The sequence below is a fragment of the Rhipicephalus sanguineus genome, chromosome 5 (genome assembly GCF_013339695.2).
Source record: "Rhipicephalus sanguineus isolate Rsan-2018 chromosome 5, BIME_Rsan_1.4, whole genome shotgun sequence".
Taxonomy (NCBI): Eukaryota; Metazoa; Arthropoda; class Arachnida; order Ixodida; family Ixodidae; genus Rhipicephalus; species Rhipicephalus sanguineus.
The window spans coordinates 139,064,731-139,091,796 of NC_051180.1; the positions used below are offsets into that span (position 1 = coordinate 139,064,731).

The 27,066-nt window shown below is 48.9% G+C and overlaps 1 protein-coding gene across 1 annotated transcript in view; it reads left to right on the plus strand.

The window, feature by feature from the left end:
- Positions 1-11,620, plus strand: part of LOC119394278 (homeobox protein Hox-B4) — a 323,844-nt gene extending 312,224 nt beyond the window's left edge. Inside the window, exon 3 of the mRNA XM_049415732.1 lies at positions 11,273-11,620. Coding sequence (XP_049271689.1) covers positions 11,273-11,577 — 305 coding nt within the window. The 3' untranslated portion in view covers positions 11,578-11,620. The remainder of the gene's footprint in view (positions 1-11,272) is intronic.
- Positions 11,621-27,066: the final 15,446 nt, after the last annotated feature.

Consider the following 27,066-nt stretch of genomic DNA (forward strand, 5'->3'; position numbering starts at 1 on the left):
GATACCAGGTTAACACCTCCCTACCTTTCCTTCGAATATATTTCTTTCTCTTTCTTTCTTTCTTTCTTTCTTTCTTTCTTTCTTTCTTTCTTTCTTTCTTTCTTTCTTTCTTTCTTTCTTTCTTTCTTTCTTTCTTTCTTTCTTTCTTTCTTTCTTTCTTTCCGACTTACATGTCTAGCGACGTGCATCACCGCTGTATGCATGGGTGAAACTATAGATACGTGAGGAGTGAGTCTTGCAGAACTTCACATTTCATCTAGCGCATCTATTCAGCCCCTGTGCACCCGTTTGTTTGTCTGCGCGTGCGTGCGTGGTTTCGATGCGTTTTAAAGGTGCGCACCACGACGTGGCGGCGGTACGCAGGCGCACCATCACATAGGTAGGTCGGCGGCGCCGCCGCCAACGCGCTCGCACTCTTGGCAGCTGCATGCGTGCGGATTTCGCGCGCTTATCTCGCCACCCAATTTGCCTCGCTACACGCATGCAGACACACACACCGAGCCACCGTCGACCGTGCCTTTGCGCGCTATAGCTGAAATGGCCGCTCGTTTATGCGACTTGCCGCCCTGCTTGTGTATATACACCCTTTGCCGCTCGGCGGGGCCTAATTTCGAGCCGGGCGAAAGCGTTTTTTTTTTTCTTTCTCGCTCATCTAAAGAGATTTAGATTCCCGGCCTATCAAGCTTTTTCTTTGATTCTTTACGCCTGCGTGCGGTATAGGATTTTAAGAGTGACGGAGTGGCGGCGATCTACCAGATGTACGGGTGTCGTTGACCAGGCGCGAGGGCTGCATGAGTCGGGCCGGTTTCAGAACCGCACACATATACAGGAACTCCCTCGGTCGCTTCTTGCCGGTAGCTGCCTTTTGAGGGCCCTCGCTCTTTTCTTTGGAATATCTCAGTGATCGCTTCAAACAAGGTCTCGAACGCCTCGAGCGCACTTCGAGGACATCGGTGACAATGGGACTTTTGTGTTCGCTCCGTGGCGACAATTTGTTTAGCGTCCTCCAGAAGCACGCAATGCCTCGGGGGAAAGAAAAAAAGCTCACTGAAAAGCCCGAAAGGCGGCCGCTACAACCATTCGAGGAGGAGAGGTGTCAGCGTGCTTCTGGCAAGAGGGGGCATTTAGAAATTGCAACGCAGCCCGAAGCGACCTCTCTCTCTCTCTCTTTCTCTCTCTCTCTCACTGGCGTTGCTGCGGTTAATTACCTGCGCGACGCACACCGGGCACGCTGCAAGCTTCCCGCGAATGCCGGTTCAAGTAAACGTACGATAAAGCGACGCTTGTCGCCGGCACAGATGCGCACGCCGAGGCCGACGTGATGCCACTAGGCACGAAGTGCAGGCATCACGCGGGCGGCCACCGTCATATACAAACACGCAAGCACACAGAGGTCTTCGGGGCTCGTCTCCTCGGGGCCCTGCCAGGTCGGCTTCGTCCAAGGCTCTCTCGCTGGCCAAGCAAAAGGGCCCCGGCGTCACGAGCGCGATTGTGTCGGCGTAAGCATTCGAGCTTGGCGGCGGCATCGAAATTCTTCGCCGCTTTTTGCGTCCCGAAGTTGGGCTCCGTTTATGGCCGCCGGTTCTTCTTCCTGGTGGACGGCTGCTGCCGTGGATCGGTCGGAGACCTCCGATAGGCGAGCGCGTCCTTGGCATACCAATGAGCCCCGCTGGCGGCGGCAATCTCTCTCGCGCGCGCTATACCTGCTTGCTCGCGCTGCCCACTCGTCACCCAGAGGAGAGCGCCTCCGAGGCCGCCGCCGTCGTCTTGCCCTGTGTGTGTTCTGTGCCGTGTGCGTGTTTGCACACGCTTCGCGCTCGCAGAGGTGAGGAGTTTAATGGTGACCAGCTGCGGCGGCAGCGCTCGCCACGCTTGTTCTCCTGTATGGGCTGCATGGAGCACGTCCGTTGGGAGCCCCTCACGAAGCCCCATGCGTGGTAGCCTGGTCTGTCGGTCACGTCGTTTGTCAGCAACTGCTGGTGGTTAAAAGAGTGCTTGTGTTCTGAAACCCGAATGCGTTGCAGCAGCGATGGCAGGGTGATGAGCGGAGCGAATGAGGCTCGGGTAATTTGCCGAGGGACACAGAAGTCAGTGGTATGTTTGTGTAACTACAGCGGTGTAGAACAAGTACATGGTTTGTGGAAGGACGGCGATGGCCGTTTAGCGTGTAGCTCGCCACTGGTCAAGGAGAACTGAAGGAGCAGGTACACGTTCCTTGTGTGCGTATCCCAGCTCGTTCTGTTTGGCTCATCTTTCGCGCCTACAGATCTTACGGAAGGGATCGGCTCAAGTGCCCCGGTGTGGAACAGCGGTGGTATTGTTTGAAGACGTTGAACAAGTTATGAGGAGTTTAGACACATAGATAACATTTGTTCAATATTGACCTGTTATTATTAACGTTCCACTCACGGCTATTGACAGAGACACACTTGAACAGTCTGTCAAAATTATACAGGCTATACGTACAAACTAGGGAGTGTTTAAGGGTGTTCATTTGTAATTACGAAAGCTCCAAAGCTCTGGTACCAACCATTCCAATTTACGCAGAGTGCGAAAAGTGGAACTGTTACCGCGTGCTCATAGACAAACGACATATGTAATGAAGGTGCCTGTGATCAAGGGCGTCCGCAGAAATTTTTCCAGGGGGTTGCATCCTTGGGAGGGGGGGGGGGGGTCTCTACCGTGACTTGACCGGCAAGGTTAGTCAATAATATGTAACAACGTGCAAAGTTGGCTGGCAGTCCTAAGGCCGTTTCACACCGATATGCGGACCTTTTGTGTGCTAACCAACGTGTGCGGCTTATGCTACTGCATAGAAAGATATTATCCGAAATTCCAGGGGGGAGGGCGGCCGCCCCCCCCTTGCACCCCCCTCCGGACGCCCATGCCTGTGATAGTCCTGGCAGAGGCTACATATACACATCTGTGCGTACACACTTATGCACGTGTCTGTCTCTGACAAGATTTCGTAGCCCTGTGAGGTATGAAAGAATTGCCGCAGCACATCTGAGCGCGGCCACAGCACAAACAATCGCATTCTTCTCAAGTTCTGCAAAGTCTATACGGAGGGTCCCCTGTGCGCTCGTCCACACACAAGCGACACATGCAGTGCACTCGTGTTTTGTGGTGCTATAATGTATTCGTACTCACGAGATAGCCTTCGTTTCATGTGAGCGTAAACCTCGATGCTTTCGAAATGCAAAAGCGTATGTAACTCATTTTGCTGATTGTTTCCCGGCTTGAGTAGATAGATACAGCCCAAAGAGACAGCATATAAGAAAAGAACGCTGTCACTACCGTTGTTTTTCTTTTCCTTATGCCTTTGTCATATTGCTTTGTTTCTTCTGGAGCTTATCGAAATTTCACGTTTGCATCTGCGTGGCGTCCGTGCCAGGAGCTCCTGGTGACACCACGCGCGCCTACGTTAATGACCCGCTTCGCCGTCCATGTATACAAGGTGCCTCTGCAGTGGTCACATGGTATAGACCTCAAAAAAAAAAAGTTTTAACAAACAAAACTTTGCAACGATAAAACTACAACGTCAAGACCGGGCACTCGAACTTTTTCGCGGGGGGTAGGGGGGGGAGATTTAAGGCTCGCACATGGCGAAACGTAAACGCTGTAATCGGCGGTGCTCCGCACGTCTGCCGCATCCTTTTATTCCCCCCCCCCCCTTCCTCCGTGACACTTTGTACGAACAAAATGTCCTTTTTTTTCTGTCCCTCTCTCTGTATTCTCGCTCTATCTCACTGTAGGGCCCTTATGCCAGTGCCGCCACCAGCGCGCGTGCATTTTGCCGTGTCCAGCAGAGCTGCTGCTTTCCCTGCGCGGCGGTTGGTAGAGCGACAGAAAGAAACAAATAAAGAAAAGGTGGGTGGAGGCAATGTAGCGTTTGAGGACGTTTCTCGGCAATCAGGTCTGCGAGGCTTTGCCGGAAGAGGCGAGAACGTGAGTCCGTGCTCAAATTGCCCCTGATTCGACCGCGCTTGGGAGGCGGCGAGGGGAACGACTGATCTTGGTCCTTGGTGCGGATCGTCGTCAGCTTTTCGCCTCGCCTCTGTTGTGCTCCTGTTTGCACGCGTGTGCCGGGATTTGAGAAAAAGGGCACGCCGAAGGGGGGGAGAGGTGCAAGATGTAAACGGAGGCCTAGGAATACAATAAAATGAAAGCAAAGCCGTGTAAGGCTAGCAGTTGGTCAGTCCTCCAGCCGCGTATACCGAAGACCGGACGCGTTCAACACAGGGAGCGAATCGACTGGAAGCACAGTGAAAAATTTATAAAGTTGACGGCCCGGGGAGCGATGAAAATAAGTGCCGTAATTCCAATGGTGAGCTTTTGAATACGAAAGAAAAACAGGTATAAAGAGCATGGTGCGTAGTGTCGCGACACCAAGAGCGCGTTTATATATCGAAGTTCAGAAAAGACCGTCATGGTGATAGCCTGGGGAGCATAATTCCTCCTCCATACGGTCTTGCTGCCCGTATCACTTAAACAGGCAGTCATTTAGTGATGCGCGTGAGAACAAGCACAATCGCTGTATAGCCTTGACTAATCACTTTCGGCGACGATCATGCTTGGCGTAATGTCCACCTCAGAATTCGTCACCACGTGTTACGAAGAGCATTCTGTCAACGCCCTGGTTTCCAATGCGACGCCGAAGTGATTTCGTTCCGCGCACAACACCAATTGCCTACTTTATCCAAAGTGTGATCTCAAAGCGATATCGACGGAAATGATCGATGGGAAACGAGACCTCGCAGGCTAATAGACCCCATCCTCCTGGTTAATTAATTAATTGATTTGCTGGACCTTGTGGCCCTTGACCGATCGGCAACCTGTTTTAAAGGGACACTAAAGAGCAAAGCGATTTTTCTCGCATTAGTAAAGTAGTCTTCCACGATACCAAAAACACCACGCTTGCTGCGAGAAGACGCTTAATAAGCGAGAAAACGCACAAAAAGAAAATACAGGTGGCGACGCCACCTTGGAATTCCCGCACCATTTGCCGTGACGTCACATATTTTTGACGGCGCCTGCTTGGGCCTACGTAGTTCCTAATCGGTTAAATCGAAGTACATTGTCCTCTGAGAGGGCCAGAGACTTTACATAACGAGTTTGTGGAAATTTCGTCGAGCCAGTGGCGCCAAAATACGTTAAATGCCCCTGGAAATCTTTTACGTCACGAATTACAAAGTTCGGCGCGAAATTTATAAATGAAACTTTGAACTTGGTTTTCTCCTCTAATAATAAACCTATGGTGGTGAAATAAACTACACGAGAGTTCTCCGAGCACACTTTACTAATCTAAACCAATTCATTGTTTTTCTTTAGTGTCCCTTTAAGTTCTAAGTTTGAAGGCATCCTGGTGACACAGCCGATTGCCTGTGTTAACAAAAGTGGTGGACGATTTGAGGTACTACGTGCTATATACGATGGGAGAGCGCTAAGTCGACTGCCTTTACGGCTGCTTCGCCATCGCATATATTGTACGTATGCACTGAATAGCGAGTGTCTCGACGCAGCATGCACACGACGGCGATCCTGGGAACCCGCGCGCGTACGGCCAGGTATTATCGCCCATTGCGATCTCGCATTCGTTCTGCCTCTCGTGGCTGCAGTCTCATAGGGACTCGTCGTCCTGCCTCGTTCTCGAAGTCCTTTTGCTGCGCTAGCTGAATAGGAATATATACGGCGGGCGCTTTCTTCTGCCTCTTGTTGCGACGGTGGTGCTGGAGATGAACGCTGATAAGAGCAGTGCGTTTTCTTGCCTTTAAGACGCCTGTATCGATTACGCCTTGGCGATCGCAGTAGCTGTATGCACCGGGAAAGTCCGATAACGGGGGTGTCTCGCCGTGCTTTGCAATGCCAGAAACGACGTACGGGAAGAAAGAACGTGCGTGACAGGCTTCGCGTTATCTCAAGAACAGCCGCGACGAATTCCCGATAATACAGCGGCGATGCAGTTGCGGCTTAATCGTGCTGCGAGGAGGTACTGTATTGAATGGAGCGGTAACTCAATAGAGGGAGGCAAAAAAGTTGAAAGTAAAATGACCGCCGTAGTAGTCAACTGTCGCTGATAAGTTTGGTTGGCGTTGTTTCGCCGGAAGCGCCAGTAGGGGTGGGATGGCCGAAGTGTCAAATACAGCTGAGGCACTCATTCTTTGCGGGACCTCCTCAGGTCCGCTTGATCCTCTCCGGTGACAAGGACGTTGAGAGAACAGCGGGACTCATACGAGCACAGGTGATTATAATGGAAATCCTGTACAACGAAATGACGGGTATAACGAAATATCATTTACGTCCGGTATGTATTGTGAGCGTGACACTGCGCGTCCTTCACAAAAACTCACAGTGTCCGTTACGCATTCTCGAAGGCGAAAGCCATCTTCTTTTTCTTCATGCATTGATCCCCCCCCCCCCCCTTCCCCCATCCGAAAGCTTTTGCACATCATCTGGTTTTGAACTGCCTCAGCGATCGGCCCATCTTTGACCATGTGACAACGTCATCGCGTGACGTCACGCTATGCGTCGTCATAGTGACGTCATGTGAGGTCATCACGTGATTTATTTTGCATCACTCGTGTTTTCGCGTTTGATAACGCATCAGAGTCTTTCGCCTCAATAAGTGACTTAATTTTGTGACACAAATGGCTTTGAGTGTCCCGAGCACGTCGTCATGAAGGCGTCTGACCGCGTAGCGTAAGTCGTACTAAAGCTAACACTGCTCGTTTGCCTGAAGGCGTGGTGATACACATGCACACATAAACGCGCAGAAAAGCAAAACCTCGCAGTTGCGAAGCAACTACGCTAGCGTTCTCCGACATCTGCGACCGCGAAAACCTTCGTTTGGCGCGCGCGGGCATTTCCCTGCGGCTGCGTGGCTTTTCCACACGCGGGCTCCCTTCTCTCCATCGCTTTCCTCGGCATGGTTCGTCCCGGCGGCCCGCTTTGCCTCGGCGTCTATATGGCCGCCATCATTATTGTTGCTGCCCTCTTCTCCCCCATGGACGTCGTCTTCTTGTGTTGTGAGCGGCAAGAAAAAGGAAGAGAAGCATTTTCTTTTCTTACTTTCGTCCCCCCCCCCCTACGCGCGAGCGGCGTAGTATAAAAGGCAGCTCAGAAAAGAAGAGCCTCTTTTCCGCCATTGTCCTCCTGGGTTTCGCTTTTACGACTCTGAGGGGAGAGGGAGGAGAGAGGGTGGGCTTCGCCCACGCTCACTGAAAACGCTTTGGCGGCGGCCGGAGGGAAATCGCGAGAGCAAGCCCGCCTGTTTCGTTTCTCAGCCAAGCCGAAGCCAAGGCCCCCGCGGGCGTTACGCTGCTCGTGCCGCACTGTGGCAGACCCGCGTTTAGCCGGCGTTTAAGCCGCCTGTGTGTACTTCGTCGCTCCATCATCCGCAGCTCGAGCGCGCTACGCGCCGAGCGAGTGGCTTCCACAGTGGAGGCAGCAGCAGCGGCAGGATGGCTCTGCGTAAGCCGCGTTTCCTACTCTGCCCTACAGATGGCAGCAGCCGTACCGTTAGGTGCGGTGAAAAAACGAAGCGCGCGTGCGGCTCGTCGGACTCTGCTCAAAAGGCGTTGCGACGACTATTACCGCTGGTGGATAGCCGCATTATCTGTGCCTTCCGTTGAAGTTCTAGTGGTTCTAGTTCTGAACCCTCTATTTTCTCTCCTCAGCAATCCCTCCTCCTCACGTTGAGTTACAAGCTGAAAAGGACGAACATGCGTATCAATGTGCGTGCTAGAATGAATTAATCCGAACGCCGCTGCATTGAGCGTTTCTGCAGCTAAGTTACCAGAAGAACGAAGGGCACAGGAAGACTACGCAGACTTTCTATCCTAAACCTGTGTGGTGGGATCTAAAGGGGCCAGTAATAGGGTGTCGCCTCCCCCTCCCTCTTTCGCTATAGCGGCAGGGGGGAGGGGGAGGTTATCTTACCAGCGTCTGCAATTTGTTCTAGATATGTAGTATACTGGTGGATTGAACCGTGTACGAACAAACGTCCATATTTTAACCACGCAACAATGACATATTTATTTTGTGTATATCAAGTGGAAAGTTGGGCTAGTTGTAACTTCGAACACCACATTTCTCCAGCGCAAGGAGGAAAACGTTAAGATGGGGAAGAGAAGAAACGGCAGAACAGTAAGAACGCTGGACTTGCTCACGCTCCATGCACAGTTAATTTGGTTAGAAGCAAAACTTCAACTTGGGCTAGTTAGTACGGCATTCTAATGTAGTTGCGCTGAGCTAAAGGCACGAAGGACAAACGACACAGATAACTAAACAAGTAGTGCGCAAACTTTCAACTGTTTATTTTCGCAAAAGCACATCAAATATATGCGCAAAACAGTGGCGATATCGAAGAACTATGTCGCAACGTGATATGCATGAAAGCGAGTCATTTCAAGCCCTCGGGTTCTGCGTGTGTAGTGTTAACTAATCTAGCATTTGTCGATAAAGTTAAATGCTGCTCTCTCGCTTAGGGATATAGAAGGCGAGTTCACGTGATTACGGGATTTTAACATGAAGTATGCCTCCATGATTTCGGTTAGAATTCCACCCCCCTTCCCTAACCCCTTTCCTTCCTGCGGTGGAACAGGAAACCTACATCTCTGGTGGGAGCCACTATAACGAAGGACTTTGCCTGTTTTATGAAAAAAATGTGTACGTCTCTAGCTACATTGAGAACGAAGTCACACAAGACAAAAACTTGTAAGGAGTCTTTTTCTCTCTCCATTACCTTCGTTTTGTTGCTACTGAAGGCTACTCAGTCAACGTGAAGACAGTAACAAGGACTTGGCTGCACATGACTGGGTGATCGAAACTTTGGAGGCGTGAGGGGCATTCGACTCCTCTACCTCTCTTGCCTCACTGCCGAACGTTAAACTAAGCTCTGTTGGCCTCGAGAATATCAGATCAACGGTGGTAAATTGATCTGTATTGCAGTGCGTGCAGAGCGAAAAATGAAAAAAAAAAGTTAAAGGGACACTAAAGAGCAAAACGATTTTTCTCGCATTAGTAAAGTAGTCTTCCACGATACCAAAACACCACGCTTGCTGCGAGAAGACGCTTAATAAGCGAGAAAACGCGCAAAAAGAAAATACACGTGGCGACGCCACCTTGGAATTCCCGCACCATTTTCCGTGACGTCACATATTTTTGACGGCGCCTGCTTGGGCCTACCTATAGTTCCTAATCGGTTAAATCGAAGTACATTGTCCTCTGAGGGGGCCAGAGACTTTACATAACGAGTTTGTGGAAATTTCGTCAAGCCAGTGGCACCAAAATTCGTTAAATGCTCTTGGAAATCTTCTACGTCACGAATTACAAAATTCGGCGCGAAATTTAAAAATGAAACTTTGAACTTGGTTTTCTCCTCTAATAATAAACCTATGGTGGTGAAATAAACTACACAAGAGTTCTCCGAGCACACTTTATCAATCTAAACCAATTCATTGTTTCTCTTTAGTGTCCATTTAAAGAACATATTTGAAGCTGTTTATCTCGGCATGGTCGAAATACAAAAGTTTTATTTGCTTCATACTGCAGGATTCTTAGAGTGATTTGCAACTAAACAGAGCGTGACATTTACGATGAAGTGATCCATGTAACGAAACATATTTCGGGTCCTGCTCACTTCACTAGGAAGAGGTGGCGGCGGTAGGCATCGCCTGTCGTGAGTTTAATTGGCAGAGGGCCCAGAGACTTGTCACATGGATGTGAGTTGGACTCAAGTAGGTGGCATGCTCGCTATTCTCCGGATTTTATTTTTTTCCGATCTATAACGTATACGTAAACGGAAGCACCCGTTGAATATCCGGGCAGCATTGTAGTACTTTGTTCAAATAGAAGAACAATGGTTCATTTCCTCCGTGGCCTTTCTTGGCTGCAGTGTCTGTCACCGTGTTTACAAGAAGTAGTGACCGCGGTTTGCCCTCATTACTTTCGCATGTGCCTTTATTTGTGTCTGCTGAAATGTTTTATAGTAGTGTCGTTTACTTCTGTTTTGTTAATAGAGAGTTACGGCAGACCAGGAATCCGGTCACGGTACGGCGCGCAGTACGGGTTTGGCGCATGCGCAGGTGAGTCAGAACCCGTTATGCGCATGCTCAGTAACGCGGCCTCCGTGCCACGCATACCATACCGGCCCCGGATTACCGGTCTGCTATAAATCTCCTGTACTAAGAGTGTTTGTGTTCTCACTTACGTATGCTACACGTTAACGTATTACCGTGACATCTGATTCGTACACAGGAACAGCACCGCTCTCGGCGACATCTCGTGAAGCTGCGTTGAAGTACGAACAGGAACTCTTATTGTAACGTTAAGATCCTCTCATTGCGTAAATATCTACAGGGAAAGTGACCCAACGTTTACAAAGGGATGCTAACCTCTTCTTCGCCTAGAGAAGCCTCACAACCCCAATACGTTTCCGAAGCATAGTTGAAAACATCGCCGCGATGATTCAACGCCTTAATTCCGCTATAATAGAAGTTTAGGAACTATTTCTGCTGAGAAATATGTAAGAATATGGTGTGTGTTTTTATGCGAGGAACACAGCCGACTTCGTATCTATATATTTGGCCACGGGATTGAGTGATAGTGGAGAAGAAGATAAAAAGACAGAGCGAAGTCCTTTATCAAAATACTGAGACTATACTGCTAGCGAATATGTAGGCGCCTACATGATACATATCGAAGGACGTCGGGAACAGAAAGAACCTTGCCTGAGGTGGGGTGCGGGTCGTTGCTTGACGTTGAATTAAAGGAGAATGCATTTGAGTTCTTGAGAAAAAGAGCGCATTTACTGAAATTTCAAGTCCCCTCGTCTCTGTATTTGGGACACGGCAACAAAATGCGTTACCTGGGTTTTTAAATCATTAGCTATCGTAATGGTTGGCGGTCATTCCAAGTAGGTGCAGGTATATGAGGGGATATGAGAATAGGTGTCCAGACGAGGCCGATGCCTGCCTGGTGCATGCAGGTGAAGGCAATAAGCTGTTACCGAGTAATATTCATCTAGCATACCTCTGAAACGCTCTTGCGTTACAAGGCTTTTTTAGGCGATGTTTCAAGTTAACAAAGAATCTGATGTGGAAGTCCTTAATTTAAGACTGGGGCAGTTGAATAGAGGAAATGTTGTTAATCAATGTAGACTCCATGGGTTATTCCTTACCTTGTGAACGTACTTCTTTGTCGTTACTGACGTGACGTATTTATTGAATTAACGCATACATGTCCTCTGTTTTCTTTCGCTTTATGTGCGCAGTGCCTGCTGTGAGCGAGTCGCTGACGGCCAACCCACTGGAGTGGACGGGCAACGTGACGGTGCGCAAGAAGCGTAAGCCTTACTCCAAGTTCCAGACGCTGGAACTGGAGAAGGAGTTTCTCTTCAACGCGTACGTGTCCAAGCAGAAGCGCTGGGAACTGGCGCGAAACCTCAACCTTACCGAACGCCAGGTGAAGATCTGGTTCCAGAACCGCCGCATGAAGAGCAAGAAGAACAGCCAGCGTCAGAACTCCGAGAACGCCGCCAACAGCCACCACAACGCCGCGGTCGTGGCGGCAAAGTAGCTGCTGGCCTGAGCAGACCTCCACCACCACCGCCACCTCATCATTCACAACCACCACTCCCTTTCTGCCGCACACGGATGTCTACAGAGGGCGCGCGTTGCCTACCGCCGGCTACGCAGAGAAAACGGGGATGTCCGTTGTTGCCGCTCGAAGCCGAAGAACGTTGGCTGCCCATAAAAAATGAACGCATTAATTGGGGCAAATATCAGCGGACTTGGATGAATGCCCCATTTGTAAGGAGCCTAGCTTTAGTGTGCATAAAGCCTTCCTCGTTGTCAACAGCATTACCTGTCTGCCATCCATCATCGCTGGAGCTGCAGGAACTTCATGCTGTCCTTATATGCGATGAGCAGCAAAGTAAATGCATATGTCTTAATCGAATCATTCCCGGTGTATGGTGCTCCGCTTCCTTGATCGGTCTGTGCACAAATCTCTACTCTCGAAAAATATAAAGGAGTCTTGATTATCGCCAAAGCATTGAAACGAAACACAGAAAGCGAGCGAGAGTCGAAAATAATCTGCGAATTGGATTTTATTGGCTGCTTTGCATTTTAATCCCCATCGTTCTCTGCTACGAACAAACCGCCAGAACCAGTCCCCTGCGTGCCCCCATCGGTCCTTCGTGATCTGTGCCCTGGCTAGCGCCACATGGACGCTGTACGAGGTGCCGCCACGTGAATGGCAGCCTACACATGCAGGCCGCTGCGGCAAACCTTCCTCCCGCGTGCACCACACATACACACACCTTCGTGCGAGCACGAGTGCGCGATTTGCCCCGCTGAGGACGGTCGACCTCGAGTCAGCGGGCGCCCGCGAGCGCAAGCGATGATCTCTCCCTTCTTCGGCGGCCACCACACCAGGGCCCTTCGTCGACCTTCCGGACCAGCCGCCGACTGGCGGTTTATTACGGCGACCGTTGTGCCATGGCTAAACGTGCGACGTCCTTCTTACGAGACACCCCGACCCAGGGACCTCCGTGGAACTGTGCGGGACACGAGATGACGTTTCGTGCTTTCTAGGGGGGGTGGTCGCCTTCGGGGCAACGGTCGCCTTCGGGGCAACCGTTCTCCCTCTCCTTGCCCCGTCACTTAGCAGCGCGGGGTCGCGTCTGTTCGTGTGTGTGTTCAGTGCGTGTGTTCGTGTGTACATAGAGGTGTGCGCGTTACGTGTAGATCCTATGGGGAGGCTTCGCGTCGTCCCACAAAGAACGGTCGGGGCGCTTTCTTTTTTTTTTTCTTTCACAAGGCGTCCGCCGTCGCCGACGACGCGGTCGTCGTCTTCGTCGCCTTCGACGAGTCATCATCCTGCGACCTCCCATGTCTCAGCCACTACCTCCCCGCTCTCAACGCGCCCTCAACTCCTACCCGCCGTAGCCGCCGCCGCACCCGAGTGAACTCAGCCGCCGTCTCAGTATGTCGAGAACTGCGTGAGTTCGCTCTCCTCCTATCGAGTGCTTCGCGCGCGCGGTGTTGCTTGTTCATCAGACTTTCATAATGTGAATGTGTGTTCGTGCAGTTTGTTTCTGTTTTCTGGTATCTCGGCGTCTTGTGGGGAAAAAAAAAAACAATGAAGCGTGAGTGTCTGGTGATGTCGTTCCTAGCGAGAACTTAAATACAGACGCGCTGAGTAAACCTCGAGTCCTGAGGCATGTCACTTTGCTCACGTGCAACATCTCTAAAACAGCTGGGTGAAAATTTTGGGGTGCTTTATGTTTTGATGATATTATTTAATTTCTGACAAAATTCTTACTTTAAGTAGTAAGGTCTGTTAGTAAGCTGTGTGGTAGTAGGCTATGTGGTTGTGTAACGGCATAAATTAAACAATCAATTTTATTTACAAGACGTGGCTGATATAACCTACGTTATGCGGTAGATTTAGAATTGAGACACGCATTCATACTTTAGTTTTATACTCTAGTATGCTCTGTACGACATGCACCACCACTCCTAATTCGTTTCTATTCGCGCCTGATAAAAGTGACACTTATAATGGTGAAGTGCACAACCGATCCGGTGCAGCGATGGTGCTAAACTCAGCTCGCATCATTTTTCAAGCTCTCTTGTCCCTTGCAAGAGACGTGAGCGAAGTTTAGGTTGGACAGCATGTACGTTATCACTTATTTCTGTTTACAATCTAGTTACAAGTGAACCACGGTGTTATCATAGCTGTGAGCACCACCATTTTTGAGAAAACACGAAGCGACGCTTCACGGCGAAAGTTACATCTAACAACTCACGCACGAAGTGCGGAGGTTGCGAGGAATCTGCGAATACGAATTTTTCCGTGTGCATTGTGGCATGAATCTAGACGACAGGAAGGAATGTAGAAAACGAGAATAAACAACAGGTCTTACTGTCTTCGCCTAGGCTCCCGGACCGCTCAGCGCTTCTTGTATGCACGACGAATCCAGAGTTCAGAAGCAGGTTCGGCCCAGTCGCTCGCTTCGGGCGCTGTCAAGGGACTCTAGTCTGAGCACCCCTCCTCATCATCTCTCCATGTGTACAGACCGTGTGTGCGTGTTTCGCGAATTGTAGTTTATTATTAATATTATATTATATATAAATATAAGTATAGTATATGTGGTGTAGTCTCTAATAGTCCTTCGTGCAGTCGGGGCTTCGATCTTTCCTCTCCTTCGGCGCGCCCCAGGCGCATGGCTCGCGGGCGCTGGCGATCGACCATCGCCTTGCCATCACTGTAATCTTATACCCGTGGCAAGCTCCAGGCGCTGGCATACGCGTGTAACTCTTCGCTGTATGAAAACATTTGGCCGATTATAGATTGCTTTCCTGTACCAGACCTTGCTACCCGCCGATGCGGCTTAGTACCTATGGCGTTATATGGCGCACTCTTGCAGTCTGGCTACGATCATGCAGTTTCATGCAGTAGTTTTTCGACAAACAGTGTTCCGAATCTTCTGGCGAAAAACTGAAGTGCGGCGATTTACACGTACCCGCTGACGTAATGAGGTGATCTCGAATGTTCGTACTGCAAACAGTTTTCATTTTCCTTCTACACTCATTAGATTCGTTCATTCATGGATCGTCGGCTGTGACATTCACTGTGATCCCTGCCTGCTCCCAAGCGGGGGCTGACCTTACGGTGATCGCAGTCATCCAAATGCTGTCTAGGATAATACACTTCCATAATAAAGCACCTTGCGAGTTGTGAATTGTACAAAGTGTCATGCAATACCGAAATGCTGGGACAGCTAGCGCCCCCTGGTGATGCAGCCAGGACGCTCTTGTAGAATGCAGGGGAGGTCGCATGCAGCCGGGCTACTTGGGGTTCGTGACAGAGCAGGCTAGGCTTTGCTAATTGATTATTTCAAGCTAAACTCAATCAAGGCAGAGGCCGTGTGTAGAATGCACTTGTTGCTTGTTATTTTCTTCGTTTAATTAATTACGCGTGTGCTCTGCGACATCCCTCTCGCACACGCCGCGTGCGAAGTTATTTAGCTCGACCCAGATCACGTCGGTCGCGGCCTATCTGATGGATCCATGCAAGAGACGGAAGAAAAAAAACAAAGTTCGTTCTTTATCGCCTCAAAGTTTTGTACGAAAATTAGCTGAGAAAACACTTGATCGTTCAACAAGCATTGAAATGACGGGCATTATATGAATCTGTCTAAACGTCGTTCTTCTGACCTAAACGGGGTGACTACACAAATTGACCGTTATCATTGCAGTATTGCTTTATTCACACAATGATTAACATGTAGTGACGCATTCAGGCAGAGAGACTAAATACCTTGCTGCGTTTGGGAAAGCTTATGAGATTACTTGGACATACAGAAAGCTCGGCCTGTTTTTCTCAAATACATATAACGCTATACAATTTTTCGTAAAGGAAAATTTCCATCCAATCTTGACGCTGGACGAATCACTAGCAAAGCCGCCTGGTCAGTCAGAAAGACCATGCGATAAATTCAAATATCTGTGATTTTGGGCCCAGAAGTTTAATAAATTGTGCCACATGAATGTTCTAAGCAAGAAGCAGGAAGGCCAGACAAAGTCTCCGCCATTGCCTTGGCAGCTGAACGATATCGCACCTCCAGAGTTCCCTCTTGTACAATCTGTTGGCAACTCTGAATATCTCCTCCACCGCGCCTACATTTCATTCCCTTCGGGTAGCTCATTCGCGCGAGGCATCGCGGTATCTTCGCCCGGTCATTGCGTAAGAACAGGCGCAGAGCGCTGTCTCGCTCCGAGCGAAGTAGCGAGGCCAGGCGAAGTAGTCGTCGCCTAATGGGAGGAGCCGGCTGTGACACCACCGCCGCCGCCGCCGCTCCTGCAACGCGTCGAGGACGTCGAAAAGGCAGCTGCTCTCTCTTGCAAGTCGCGAACGCAACGCACGCGCAAACCAACAAACAGCATCGTCGCGTCCCCCCTCATATCTGCGCGAGATTCGAGCACCATCGCAGTGCATGATATCGCGCCCCCCACTACTACCAGCGGCTCTACCAATCGAGCCCTTCGTTCAACCCTGCCTCCTTCCCACCCGTTCCCTGCGGGAGCGAGCAAGGCAGGCAGGCAGGCCGTTCTGCATGTGGGGCCTCGACTTCTTTCGGCTGCGTCGCGTGGTTCGCGGTGGCGTAATGCGATTCCAGTCACGTTCGTTCTCCTGCCGCGCCCGTCGGGCATGATCTCAGCCATCCTCCTCTCTCTCTTCCATCTCGTTATTCGCCGTCTCTATTTGTGTTTTACTTTTTCCGCGAAGCACCCTAGGTGTTTGCCTCGCTTGCGCAAACGAGTGCCTAAAGCAACTATGTGGACCAGCGTTTATTCCCGCTTTGAGAGCCTAAACGCCGCGCGTTACGAATGCTTGGCTTAAGTAAGAGGCAAATTTCGTAATGAAAAATTGCGTAAGTCTAACTCTTGAGGGGCTTCTTAAGTTGACTGACGTCTTACTCTCCAGGAGTGTTGTGTAAGGTTATCCTTGTTCATCGATAGAGGAAAATCACTGCGTCTGGGGTTCTGTTGAACTGCGTGCTAAATCACACCTGTACAGTACAGGGGGCGCGTGATCGTCTGCACTCCATGGGAGGCGTTCCTTCATTTGGCGCTGTTACTATCGGATACGCAGGAGGAAAGTTGCACGTCTTTCTCGTCCCCTGTCAGCGTGTCCAGAAGCATTACGTAACACGAGCCGTTAGTTAACTGAGGCTCACGGTAGCTAAATCAGCAGTCTCTGCTTATCCGCGAGCCTTGTCGTTCGAGGCATCGCGAAGGGCAACTTTGATGGTGATATGTTGGCGGCCTGCCCCTTTGCAACGGGGGAACCGAATCCTTGCCGTGGCGCCATCTCTCGAAAGAAGTGGGAACCCCTCTTACACTATTGGGCAACATTGATAGCAGATTCAACCACACCCGTTCCCCACATTACTGTCTTGTTATGTGCATAATTTAAAAAACAGATGTATTTGCAACTGGCACGCATACAATTCGCAGTGCTCGCAATCCACAACTTCGATGATACTGTCGCCTTCAGCTTCCCTGTCGTGCTCTCTTCATTATGACCTCCTGCTTTGCCGTAGTGACCTTGCGGTTAGAATTGTCAGTTAGTTGGCCCTTGATCGCATAGCCTTCTTGTAAGATCAGATCGCATAGAGTGACTTCTGGTTCGAACCCAGGACCAGGACGAATTTTCGGTCAACGGGAGAGCTTTCTTTCTGATGAAGATGGATGGATTCTTTATGGCTTTGGGCTACATATCTTTTTATGACAATTTCAAATTTCCTGTCTCTTGTCTCCTGGTCCGCGTAGGAATCACTTGGAAAAACATTTTTAAGGCAGCCAGATTGAACTTCTGTCTGAATGCAGATGTGAAACGCGTGCACGCAACGGTTGGGTACCGATTAGTTGTCAGTGCCATGATAACGGTTAATGACCCGTGTTAACTATGCCAGCGTCTGGAGCTTCCTTCTCAGAATAAATGTGCTTCGAAAGTGCCAAAAGAAAACCGAAAAAAAAAGAAAACGAAAGGACGCCGCCCGATGCGGACTTGCCACAGCGAGGCGACTCTTTGTGGACCTTTGTTACATACACGCGCAACCGTTTTCTCAGTACATGCTTCGAGCGTTTTCTGAGAAAAAGAAATAAAGAAACGATTACCGTTGAATGTTAGAGGGGCCATTTTCACTACTTCTTGCCGTGCCATACTCTACAAAGTGGTGGGCTGCTCTCCTCCGCCCCTCCCTAACTAAGTCATGGTATAGTTAAGAGCATCACGAGAAGGGCTTCTGCGCGGTAGCCCGCTTCAATCGTTGAAGCATGCTTACAGCCCGAAAAACAAAGGATAGACTGCGTTACTTGACTGTGCATTCTAATGAAATAAACGGCGCTTTTCTTGCTTCGTGTGTCACACAAACTGCGGTTGATAGGACTTTGACAATAAATGAGATTGAATTGTAGACTTCAGTCTCATCAAAGAACGACTGGTTTGTATAGACCAGTGAAGTAGAGTGTTTTGGTTGCTGATCCGTTATTATGGTAATATTCTTCAAACCATTTTCTGACGTTAGAGGTTACTATAGACACCTAAATATCCACTCACTGATGGTTTACAAATTGTGATGTGAGGATGGGTAATTTTCATTGGACCAATTTTCCTCGAAACCTACCTTGTGTCTCATTCACACAAGATGATGGGCGCGTATTGTAAAACTATTCACTCGTCACCGAACAAAATAAAAATTCACTTAGGTTCAGGTGACATGGCTGTCCTGAACTGCGAACTTCTTGCTAGGGCATCGAGTTCATTTGCCTACGAGTTTAGAAACATCTCTTTCATTCGATGAAGTTAAATAAAAAGCGATGAAGTATAATGTACCACTGATTGGTTGCACTGATTTGATCTCTCAAAACTCACGTGCCACGCGAACCGCGCGCGCATGCGCAGTCGATTCACTCCGGAGACTTGCATCTACCGAACCCTGTATGTATAGCGATTTGTAGAAAGCAACACATCAATGTATAAATGCGCTGCACTTTGTCTGTTGATTTTTTCTTTGCTTTCTTGAACGCTATTCGCGTCTATACATAACCTGTGACTGTAGCTTCTCTGTCTTATTTTGAGACACAGTACAAAAGGTCGGTTGCTCGTTTTTTGCCCAGTCGCCGTTTTTTTTTTTCTTTTTGCGAGGTTGTAGTATTTATTTCCTGTGACATTTCGGGCGAGGAAGTTGTGACCGCGTTCTTGGCATTGTTTCACTGTCTGTATCCTCCTCTCTTTGTTAATTCTCCGCGTTCCTTTCACGTCATTTTGTTCTTGCGTGCTTGTGTGTCTGTGTGTGCGTTGTTGCCCGTCTGTGACCGGCTCGCGGTATGGCACTGGTTCAAGGAAAAGGAGAGAGAGCTTTGAAGTGTGCTGAAAATTGTGACTGTTGTTCGAAGTGTAGTACGCATGCGCGACTTCTTTTCCCGCGCCGCAACAGCGACAGTGATGTATTGACCTCTTAGAGCTGGCAAGCTGTCGCCAAGAGTCTACTTGGTGTCGATCTTTTTTAACCCTGTGTGTGCCAACCCACTCCTGCGCGCACGTCTCGTAAATTTGCGCGTCCGGTTTAGCCGTGCCGCGTTTTTTTTTTTCTTCTTTGCGGTGGCAAAGTGCTTTTAGGCGTGGCCTTAAACCTCTCGTTGAACGAATTAATCTTAGCCGCGCGTTGGTGCGTGCGCTCCTCGCTGCTGAAATGTCACCTTAATTGTTTTTTTTTTCTTTTCGTTTATACGCTTCCCTTATGTCCTGACGTTTGTTCCTATTCACTTCCCGGTCAGGTTCCGAAAGTTCTACTCGTAACGCTTATCGTAACGCTTACAATATCACGCGTGGTCTTGATTCTATCGTATAACTCAACGAAATTTTTTATCGTTATGGCATGTGTCCCGGAAAGTGAGACATATAAGGAAAAACCCGGCACAATGCCCAGAGGTGTGCGACAGATAACTTTCTAATACCCAACTGAAACATTTCCCTGTACAGACGACTACTGTGGATAATATTGCAAAACGAACGTAGTGGGGAGGAGGCGTATCAAGGTGTTTTTGTTCGGATGTATGAACGCCATAGCTGCATTTGGAGTTGCGTATATGAGAGGGATACACCTCGTTCAATTTAGTCACGTTGCGTAATTACTGGCAGAAGGATGAAATACAGCACCTATGAAAAAAAATAATAAGGTAAAAATAAAACACAGCTTTTTGTTGCTTTATGGTGCGCATGGTCCGGAATTTTGTAGGTTCATCGAACTGAACACACCGGCTTGTGAATGCACAATGCATTCTTCAGCTTTAGATTCGATGCATTATTTCTTTCTCTCTCTATCTTTCACGCGGGGCCGTAATCGTGATCGATCATATTAGGGGCAACTATAATGGTACATTGACGGTCTATGTCCGTGGAAAACGAATGTGGCGATACGATTGGCAATCCTCCCCAAATGCGCTGTTTTTTACGTCTGGCCATCGCTCTAGAGAGGCCTTGCCCTGTTTATGATATAACTTGAAAGTGGCATTGTTCACACAGACGTTCCTCTGCAGTGTTTCGATAAATTTGACAATGTCTTGTTTTGTAAAGTACCCCTCACATGTCAACATTCACAGCTATTGCATTGCACTTATTATCTTTTTTTATTTGCTGCGGTCACCCGCGACGCAGAGATATTTATGTTCACTTACCTTTCATTTTTTTTTTCTTGTAACCGTAAGAGAAATTGCTCCTCTCTAAACCGACGAGGCAATGAAATTCTCCAGCGTCACAGTCATGTAACATTGTGCGTTTCTTGAGTGCATCGATTGTAGCGTGTCGAGTCGAGTGTGAAGGACACTCTGTCTTGCTTCCTTTACACAGCATGCACCGTGTAGAGAAACATTCACAAAAGTCGTTAACCAACCCGCTGATTAATTCATGCCGATTGATGATTGCGTATTCACGTGCCTGCTTCTGCAGAAGTTAATGGTGTATATATGTCTTCTAGAAAAAAAAAATGTGTAAGAAATATCGGGAAGGCAGAGAAAAACATTGCTGGGTCCCCGTCTTATACTTTCGCATTGTTAAACAGGCTGTAAATTTTAATCATTGTCTTTACTGACAGTACTCAGTCGTACTGAGGCACCACTATCGAGGACAAATACATGATAACCACTCGTCACTTGTTTATAAGAATAATGCAGAATAGCAACAAAAAGTTGTACGGGCCAATATTGTATGACAGCCGCCTACTCCTAACTACAGACGGTGCTTATGCTTAACTAAATAATAGAAGTGAGTCAGGAACGCCGATCAGCGAAGTTACTGTCGAATTCATGCAAGCTCTTAACGGACCGACTCGATCTTGCGTCGAGGCACCGTCAACGAGGCGTCAATATTGGTCGAATAGCTCGATCCGGTTCGCGATGTTAGATTCGGGGCCGAGTCGACACGACTTTCGACTCGACGCGACTTCTGACTCGACACGCTTCTGTCGGCTTCGTATTAACGAGACCGCAGTGAACCCCGGTCACTTTCCCAACCTCGATAGAACAGAGTGTCGATAGTACAGAGTCGATAGTACAGAGGAGTCGATAGTACAGAATCCCATAGCCAGTGTCATTTGCCTGCTGCCACTCCTCTTTGTGTCTTCACCCGTTGGTGATCAGTGTTACATATGCTTGCCCTGTTCCTCTCTTCCAAGTGTTGTGTGCTTTCAGCTGAACCATGCTCTGTATTGGAAGCGTGAGGTGATGTTGCGTGAAAGGAGTTGCCTCGATGAAGGGCCCGAGCCTCGAAGTACTGTGCCACTTAGCTGCTGTCCGGTTTGCGCCCAACTCCCGAGCTGTTCTAAGTGCTGAGACGCCGGGCAGTCGCGGAAAAAAAATGTTTATCTATGTGCCGCATGTGTATATTTTTTCTTCTTTCATATTGTGTCCAGACTATGTGCGTGTAAGTGTGTGTGCATGAGTGTGAGTGTGTGTGTGTACACAAGTGCGTGATGAAATAAACGGAGTCAACCCATGACACTCTCTCTTCTCTGTCTTTGGATGCCCTATGCACATTTACATTAAAAAAAAAAAAAAAACAGAGTAAGAATAAGAGAATATACAAAAGAAACATCTATACACACGTACTTGCAGCGGAGATGCGACGATCATCCTCGTGTTTATGCGTGCTGCTCTGAAACTATGAAACTACAAAAATCTGCATTTCTCTCGTTACAACTTTCGCGCTGCAAATGCTGCGCAGCAGTGTTATTCCGTTGAGAATACCGGTATTAAATAAAAATTAGGATGATTCTAGAATAATGTGCACTATTAATGAAGTCCCGGGTAAACTGCTAGCTATAGCCAGGAAACTAGACGAAAAAGGTCTAGTGTCCTGCCTGTAACCAGCACTTTAAGCGGGACCTGATTAAGATTGTACTAGAAAGTGTATCAGGATGACAATATCATAGCTGCCACGGTAGTCCAATGACTATATGGTCTTGCGACGCTGATCTCGAGGTCTTGGGCTCCTTTCCCTCCCCGCCTCGACCGCATTTCGATAAGGGCGAAACTATAGAAGCGCTATAGTTCATAGCTCTATAGTCGTTAAAGGGGTCATTGACCACCCCTCGGACTTGATGAGAGAGCTCATCGTGCGGATAGCAGATACTGCTATCAACAGCTCAGCCAAATCTTGCAGTCGCGGCAAGAGTTTAGAATTACCACTTTCTAAAGCCCATCCTCAGTCTCTGTGGTGGGCGGGGCACCTGATGTTTGACGTCGAGCAACATAGCATCTGTTGGCCAATGAACAACATAAATGGAGAGCGGCGTTTGGATCAGGTACGGTTCTTGCCACGGGGTGCGGGCACGTGCCGGCGCCACGCTCCACAGCCTGCTAACATTGCACAGTAGCCACACTAGCGCGCTTAAAAATCACAACGGGAAACAGCGATCGCGTTTCAGATGAGAGAAAGTGCTTAAAGCGCGCGACAAGTCTCTCTAAATCCGCTCTTTCTACACGAATTCGAGAACTTTTTGCGGCGATCGAGTCGTGAGAAAATAAACTCTGACACTGAGGTCACTCGACGATTACTTGGAAACGGGGTTCAGGACCGCTTTAATTAAATTTGTCGCTAAGTAATCTAATTAATCTCAATTCCCCGTGCCTCATAGTGAGACCATGGTTATGGCATATCAAGCTTTACAAATTAATTTAATTAGCAATATCCCATAATATGAAAGTTTCTGGAAACCATTGTAGGAGGCAAAAATGTTTAATGTTTGTTGCTAGGATAAATGGAACTTAAGAAAAAGCGCAATGAAGACGGGGAAGCTGTTGATAAAGGACGTACGCGCGTATTGCCTAGTTTCCTTGTAGGCCCCTTTCCGAACCTCTCTTAGTCATGCATGCGTAGCCTTTCCGTTCCCAAATGAGCTTTGACTCAAACTTCTTGCTCGACTTAGCATGTGTATAAAGTGGCGCCGCTCCTGGATTGGACGAGACGTAGTACAGCGTTCAAGAACAAAGCACTTCATAACGAAAGGAAAGAATTATTACGTGACTTCCGGTCTCCTTCGACTTTCAAAGGGAGTGCCAATAAAGATCATCATCACGAATGACATAGATTGTTGAATTGATTATTGGAGCTTGCAACGTCCGTAAGCAACTCAGGGATAATTACGGACATCTTATGGAGTGGTCTAGATTATTTAGTCTTTACGATACCTGAGGCTCTTTAACGTGCTTAGGACGGCAGCCGACGTGGCGCGGCGCTGTGTGTACATGCCTCCATTACACAAGGCGAGTGGAGGTGCTGTTCGGAACGTTGTCAAGTTACGCCATCTTGTGGAATTTGGCATCTCTTCAGATCTGATTGGCCCAGAGGGATGCTACAGCCTCTATGATTGACTCATTACAACGCCACTGCAGAATGTCGCAACACGGCGGAATAATTGACAATGTCAGGGACAGCAACCCGAGACTTGCAGAGAACACGGTGTTCAGCCTGGAAGGGATAAGCGCGTGCATTACGTTTTGCAACAGTCAATTTTTTTGCAACGGTCTGGTCTGTTTTGGTCTCACCCGGCATCTTTTCGCCACTCGCTTTGCTCCAATCAAACTACAATCCCAGGATTTGGGCGACAGCGACCTGCCGTAACTGAATGGGAAATCGGCAAAAAAAAAAAAAGAAGAGAGAATCGTATGTCACAAAAACAACTAGTTAACAAGAACGAATCTCGGTTCTATAAAACAGGGACCGACTGGGGATTTTCGATAAAATTGCAGTATCGCACTAAAAAAAATGCGTGGTTTCCCAGTACATTTGAACACCGCCTGTAAGAAACACATGGGGCCGCATTGTAAAATATTAAAGGGACCGACAACTGGGCAGAACGTGTGATTAGATCCTGGTAGAAATGAAAAGAGCGTGAAATATATGACAGATTCTAGCATCCTTTTCGCATTGTGAGTAGGATTTATATTTTCAATTCGTGCTTAAAAGTAACAACAACCGGTATGTCGCGCAGCCTCGCGGAAGAGCCAATTGAAGCAGGATTATGAAGTCGGTCACTTTGCTGTACGTTGTCTGATGCTGTCATGCGCGCCATAATTGATCCTCAAAGTTAGAGTATGTATATTATTATCTATTCTCGCTCTGTTTTGTGTTGCCTATACGAGGTAAAAGGAGTTGCACGGTGAGAAGCGGCGCTGCCTTCGCGGCTGCCAGTGGCCCATGTAGAGGCGCGGCGCATGCGCGCGGAGTGCACGCATGCGCAGTAAACCGCCGCGCCTGAACACGAACAGCTCTCGCGCTCACTGCTTGCAGCATGTGTTGTCAAGCGTGTATAAGACTTCATATTCGCCGCAGATAGAAAAATTCTGATTAAAAATGTTTCACGGCGTTTTCCACGTTACCAGCTAACTGGTCAGAGTGTCTATAGACACTCTGACCAGTTAGCTTCCCAATGCGCAAAAGAAAACAGGTGCCCTAAAAATTGGTTGTCAGTCCCTTTAAGTGTCCTGCGAAACCACGTGATTTATAGGGCGGTACTGCAATTTTACCAGAATGTCCCAGTGGGCCTTTGTTGTAAAGAACCGGGAGTCAATTTTGATGACTAGTCGTTGTCGTCAGATATCATTTTTTTAAAACCTATATCCCATTAAGTCATTGCAGGATGCAGTGCGCTGAAGCCGCACTCCGTTTTTGCAGGGGACATGCGTAGCGTGTCGCCGACCGGCGATGAACTTTACTGGCAATAACTATATGTCCGTCCAATTCGCTGCGGCGTCGGCATCGGGAAATACACAAATTCGCCTCAGAATCAGCTTTACCGCAATGCGCGGTTGCTAGCCGCGTTTGGAAAACAGACGCGCAACCCTGCTACCTAAAGGTAGGATACAGTAACTTTAACGTTACTTTAATGTTCTAATGTTCTAGAGTTACTGTATATGTTCCTCTTGCGGTATAGGGAACACATGCAGTAACTATATGATAACCCCCAATCCTGGTCATGCATCGTTCTATTGAGGAATGTTCTGGAGAACTTGAAAACTACAGACGACTATCAGCACAAAAAAAGGAAAACAAGAAAATAGCTTAGTTGCTTTCGTGCCTGGTACCACGGCGCGTGGCTTCGACCTCCGGTGGAGGAAAGCACACGGTTCCCGCCGGGAGATTTAGCCGCTGCAATTGCCATCAACAAACCGAGTCGAAGGTTTAACGCACTGACCCTGCCACTCAGTTCTGTCATCGGGCAGCCGGGCCCTTCGCTTTTGACCAGCGCAGTCTGTTTCTGCCGCGAACTGCAGCGGACCCGCACTTGCGCTTTTCCGCAAGCACGCATCGTGAATCACAGTTTAAACGTACACTCTTCAAGTCGTGCGTGAAACGAGCCAGGCCAGCTACAATGTATATACGATTCCCGGCCAATCACCCACGCGAGGAGTAAAGAAGGAGCTTTGCTTTCGACTCGCGCAAAATTTTCAAGTGCGCTTGAGTGAAATGTCACTGGAATAACTAAAAAAAAAAAAAGAAAAGGAAGGATAAGGCGAGAAAAAGTAATTAAACGACGTCAGTGACTTCGTAGCAAGGTATGCGACCGGGATAGCTTGAGTGGATCCCTGATTTCTCCAGCAGTTAATTACTTCATCGCGATACATGAGGCTGTCAATGCGAACACCTCCATCTTACGAAATATATATATATATATATATATATATATATATATATATATATATATATATATATATATATATATATATATAAAAGAAACACAGACCCATTTAGCCGTTACTTCTTTGTTGACTGCTTGACAGGCAAGCGGGCGTGTACCCATCTAGCAGGGGCGTAGCCAAGGGGGGGGGGGTTGGGGGGTTCAAACCCCCCCCCCCCGAAATTTTTCAATTTTGCTTGCGTATATAGGCACGCACACGTACAAACACACGCACGAACATACATAAAGTATGGTTGAACCCCCCCCCCCCCCCGAAAAAAATTTCTGGCTACGCCCCTGCCATCTAGGGAGCCACGTCGTAACCCGTTGTGGAAGTGTCGCCGCTCTCCTGCCAGAAAACACAATACGCCCGGAGCTAGATAAGCGCCACCGGAGTTTCGGGGCGCTCTTTGTTTGTTTATCCACCCATCGTTTACTCTCGGCTTCCAACTTCACGCACAAGAGCCGACGATATTTAACCAGCGTTTACCACTCGTAAACAAACTCCGAAAATACGTGGCTAACGCGTCAGAATGTCACGGAAACGAAATATTACAATAGAAAGGCGGGACAAAACACCGGAGGCAGGATGAGGAGAGCGTATACGACTCCTTAACCGCGCACACGCGCTGTTTGTTTTCGCGAGTGAGAGAGTCTCGCACTGCGGGTATCTGCGTAAGTGTGTATGTTTGCAGCGTTTACGAGAAACAATCCGCACGCGCTTATACTTTCCGCATAGAAGGAAAATAAAAATCATGTGGCAGGGAACACAACAGATTCGACCGAGCGAGAATGCAGTGAGCGACGCCTCGCAAGCAGCGCTTGCTTCTCAAGCCGCACGCGCGCAAGGATACTGCATGCGCCGCTGTGAGGCAGCAACGATTTACGAGTCGTTGCTGAGGCTGCGGCGGCTGTGCTTGCAGCACGAGCGGCCGCTCGCCGGAGACGCCCGCGGACGCTGCTGCTCCGATGCATGTGCGAGTCGGGTGCCACAGACACACACCGTCGGTGCCACTTCGGCACGATACCTACTTCCTCGCCCGCATGCCGGATAGGAGACGCGAGAGATTCCGGGGCCTCACTGGCGCGCCGAAGGTGCCGGTGCCGTCGTGCCTCCTCCGATGGACGAGGAAGAAGAAGAAGAAGAAGCGGCGACGCGGGGCTGGCCCCCTTCCTCGCGCCGTCGGCGCCATCGCCGTCTGCGCGCGCGTCGTGATTTACGCGCCGAGGCCTGACGGTGGTTGCTGTAGCGGCGGCGTGCGGGATCTGGCCGCCCTGACGCCGTCGCATGTGCCGCTGATGCTCCTTCTCTGCTG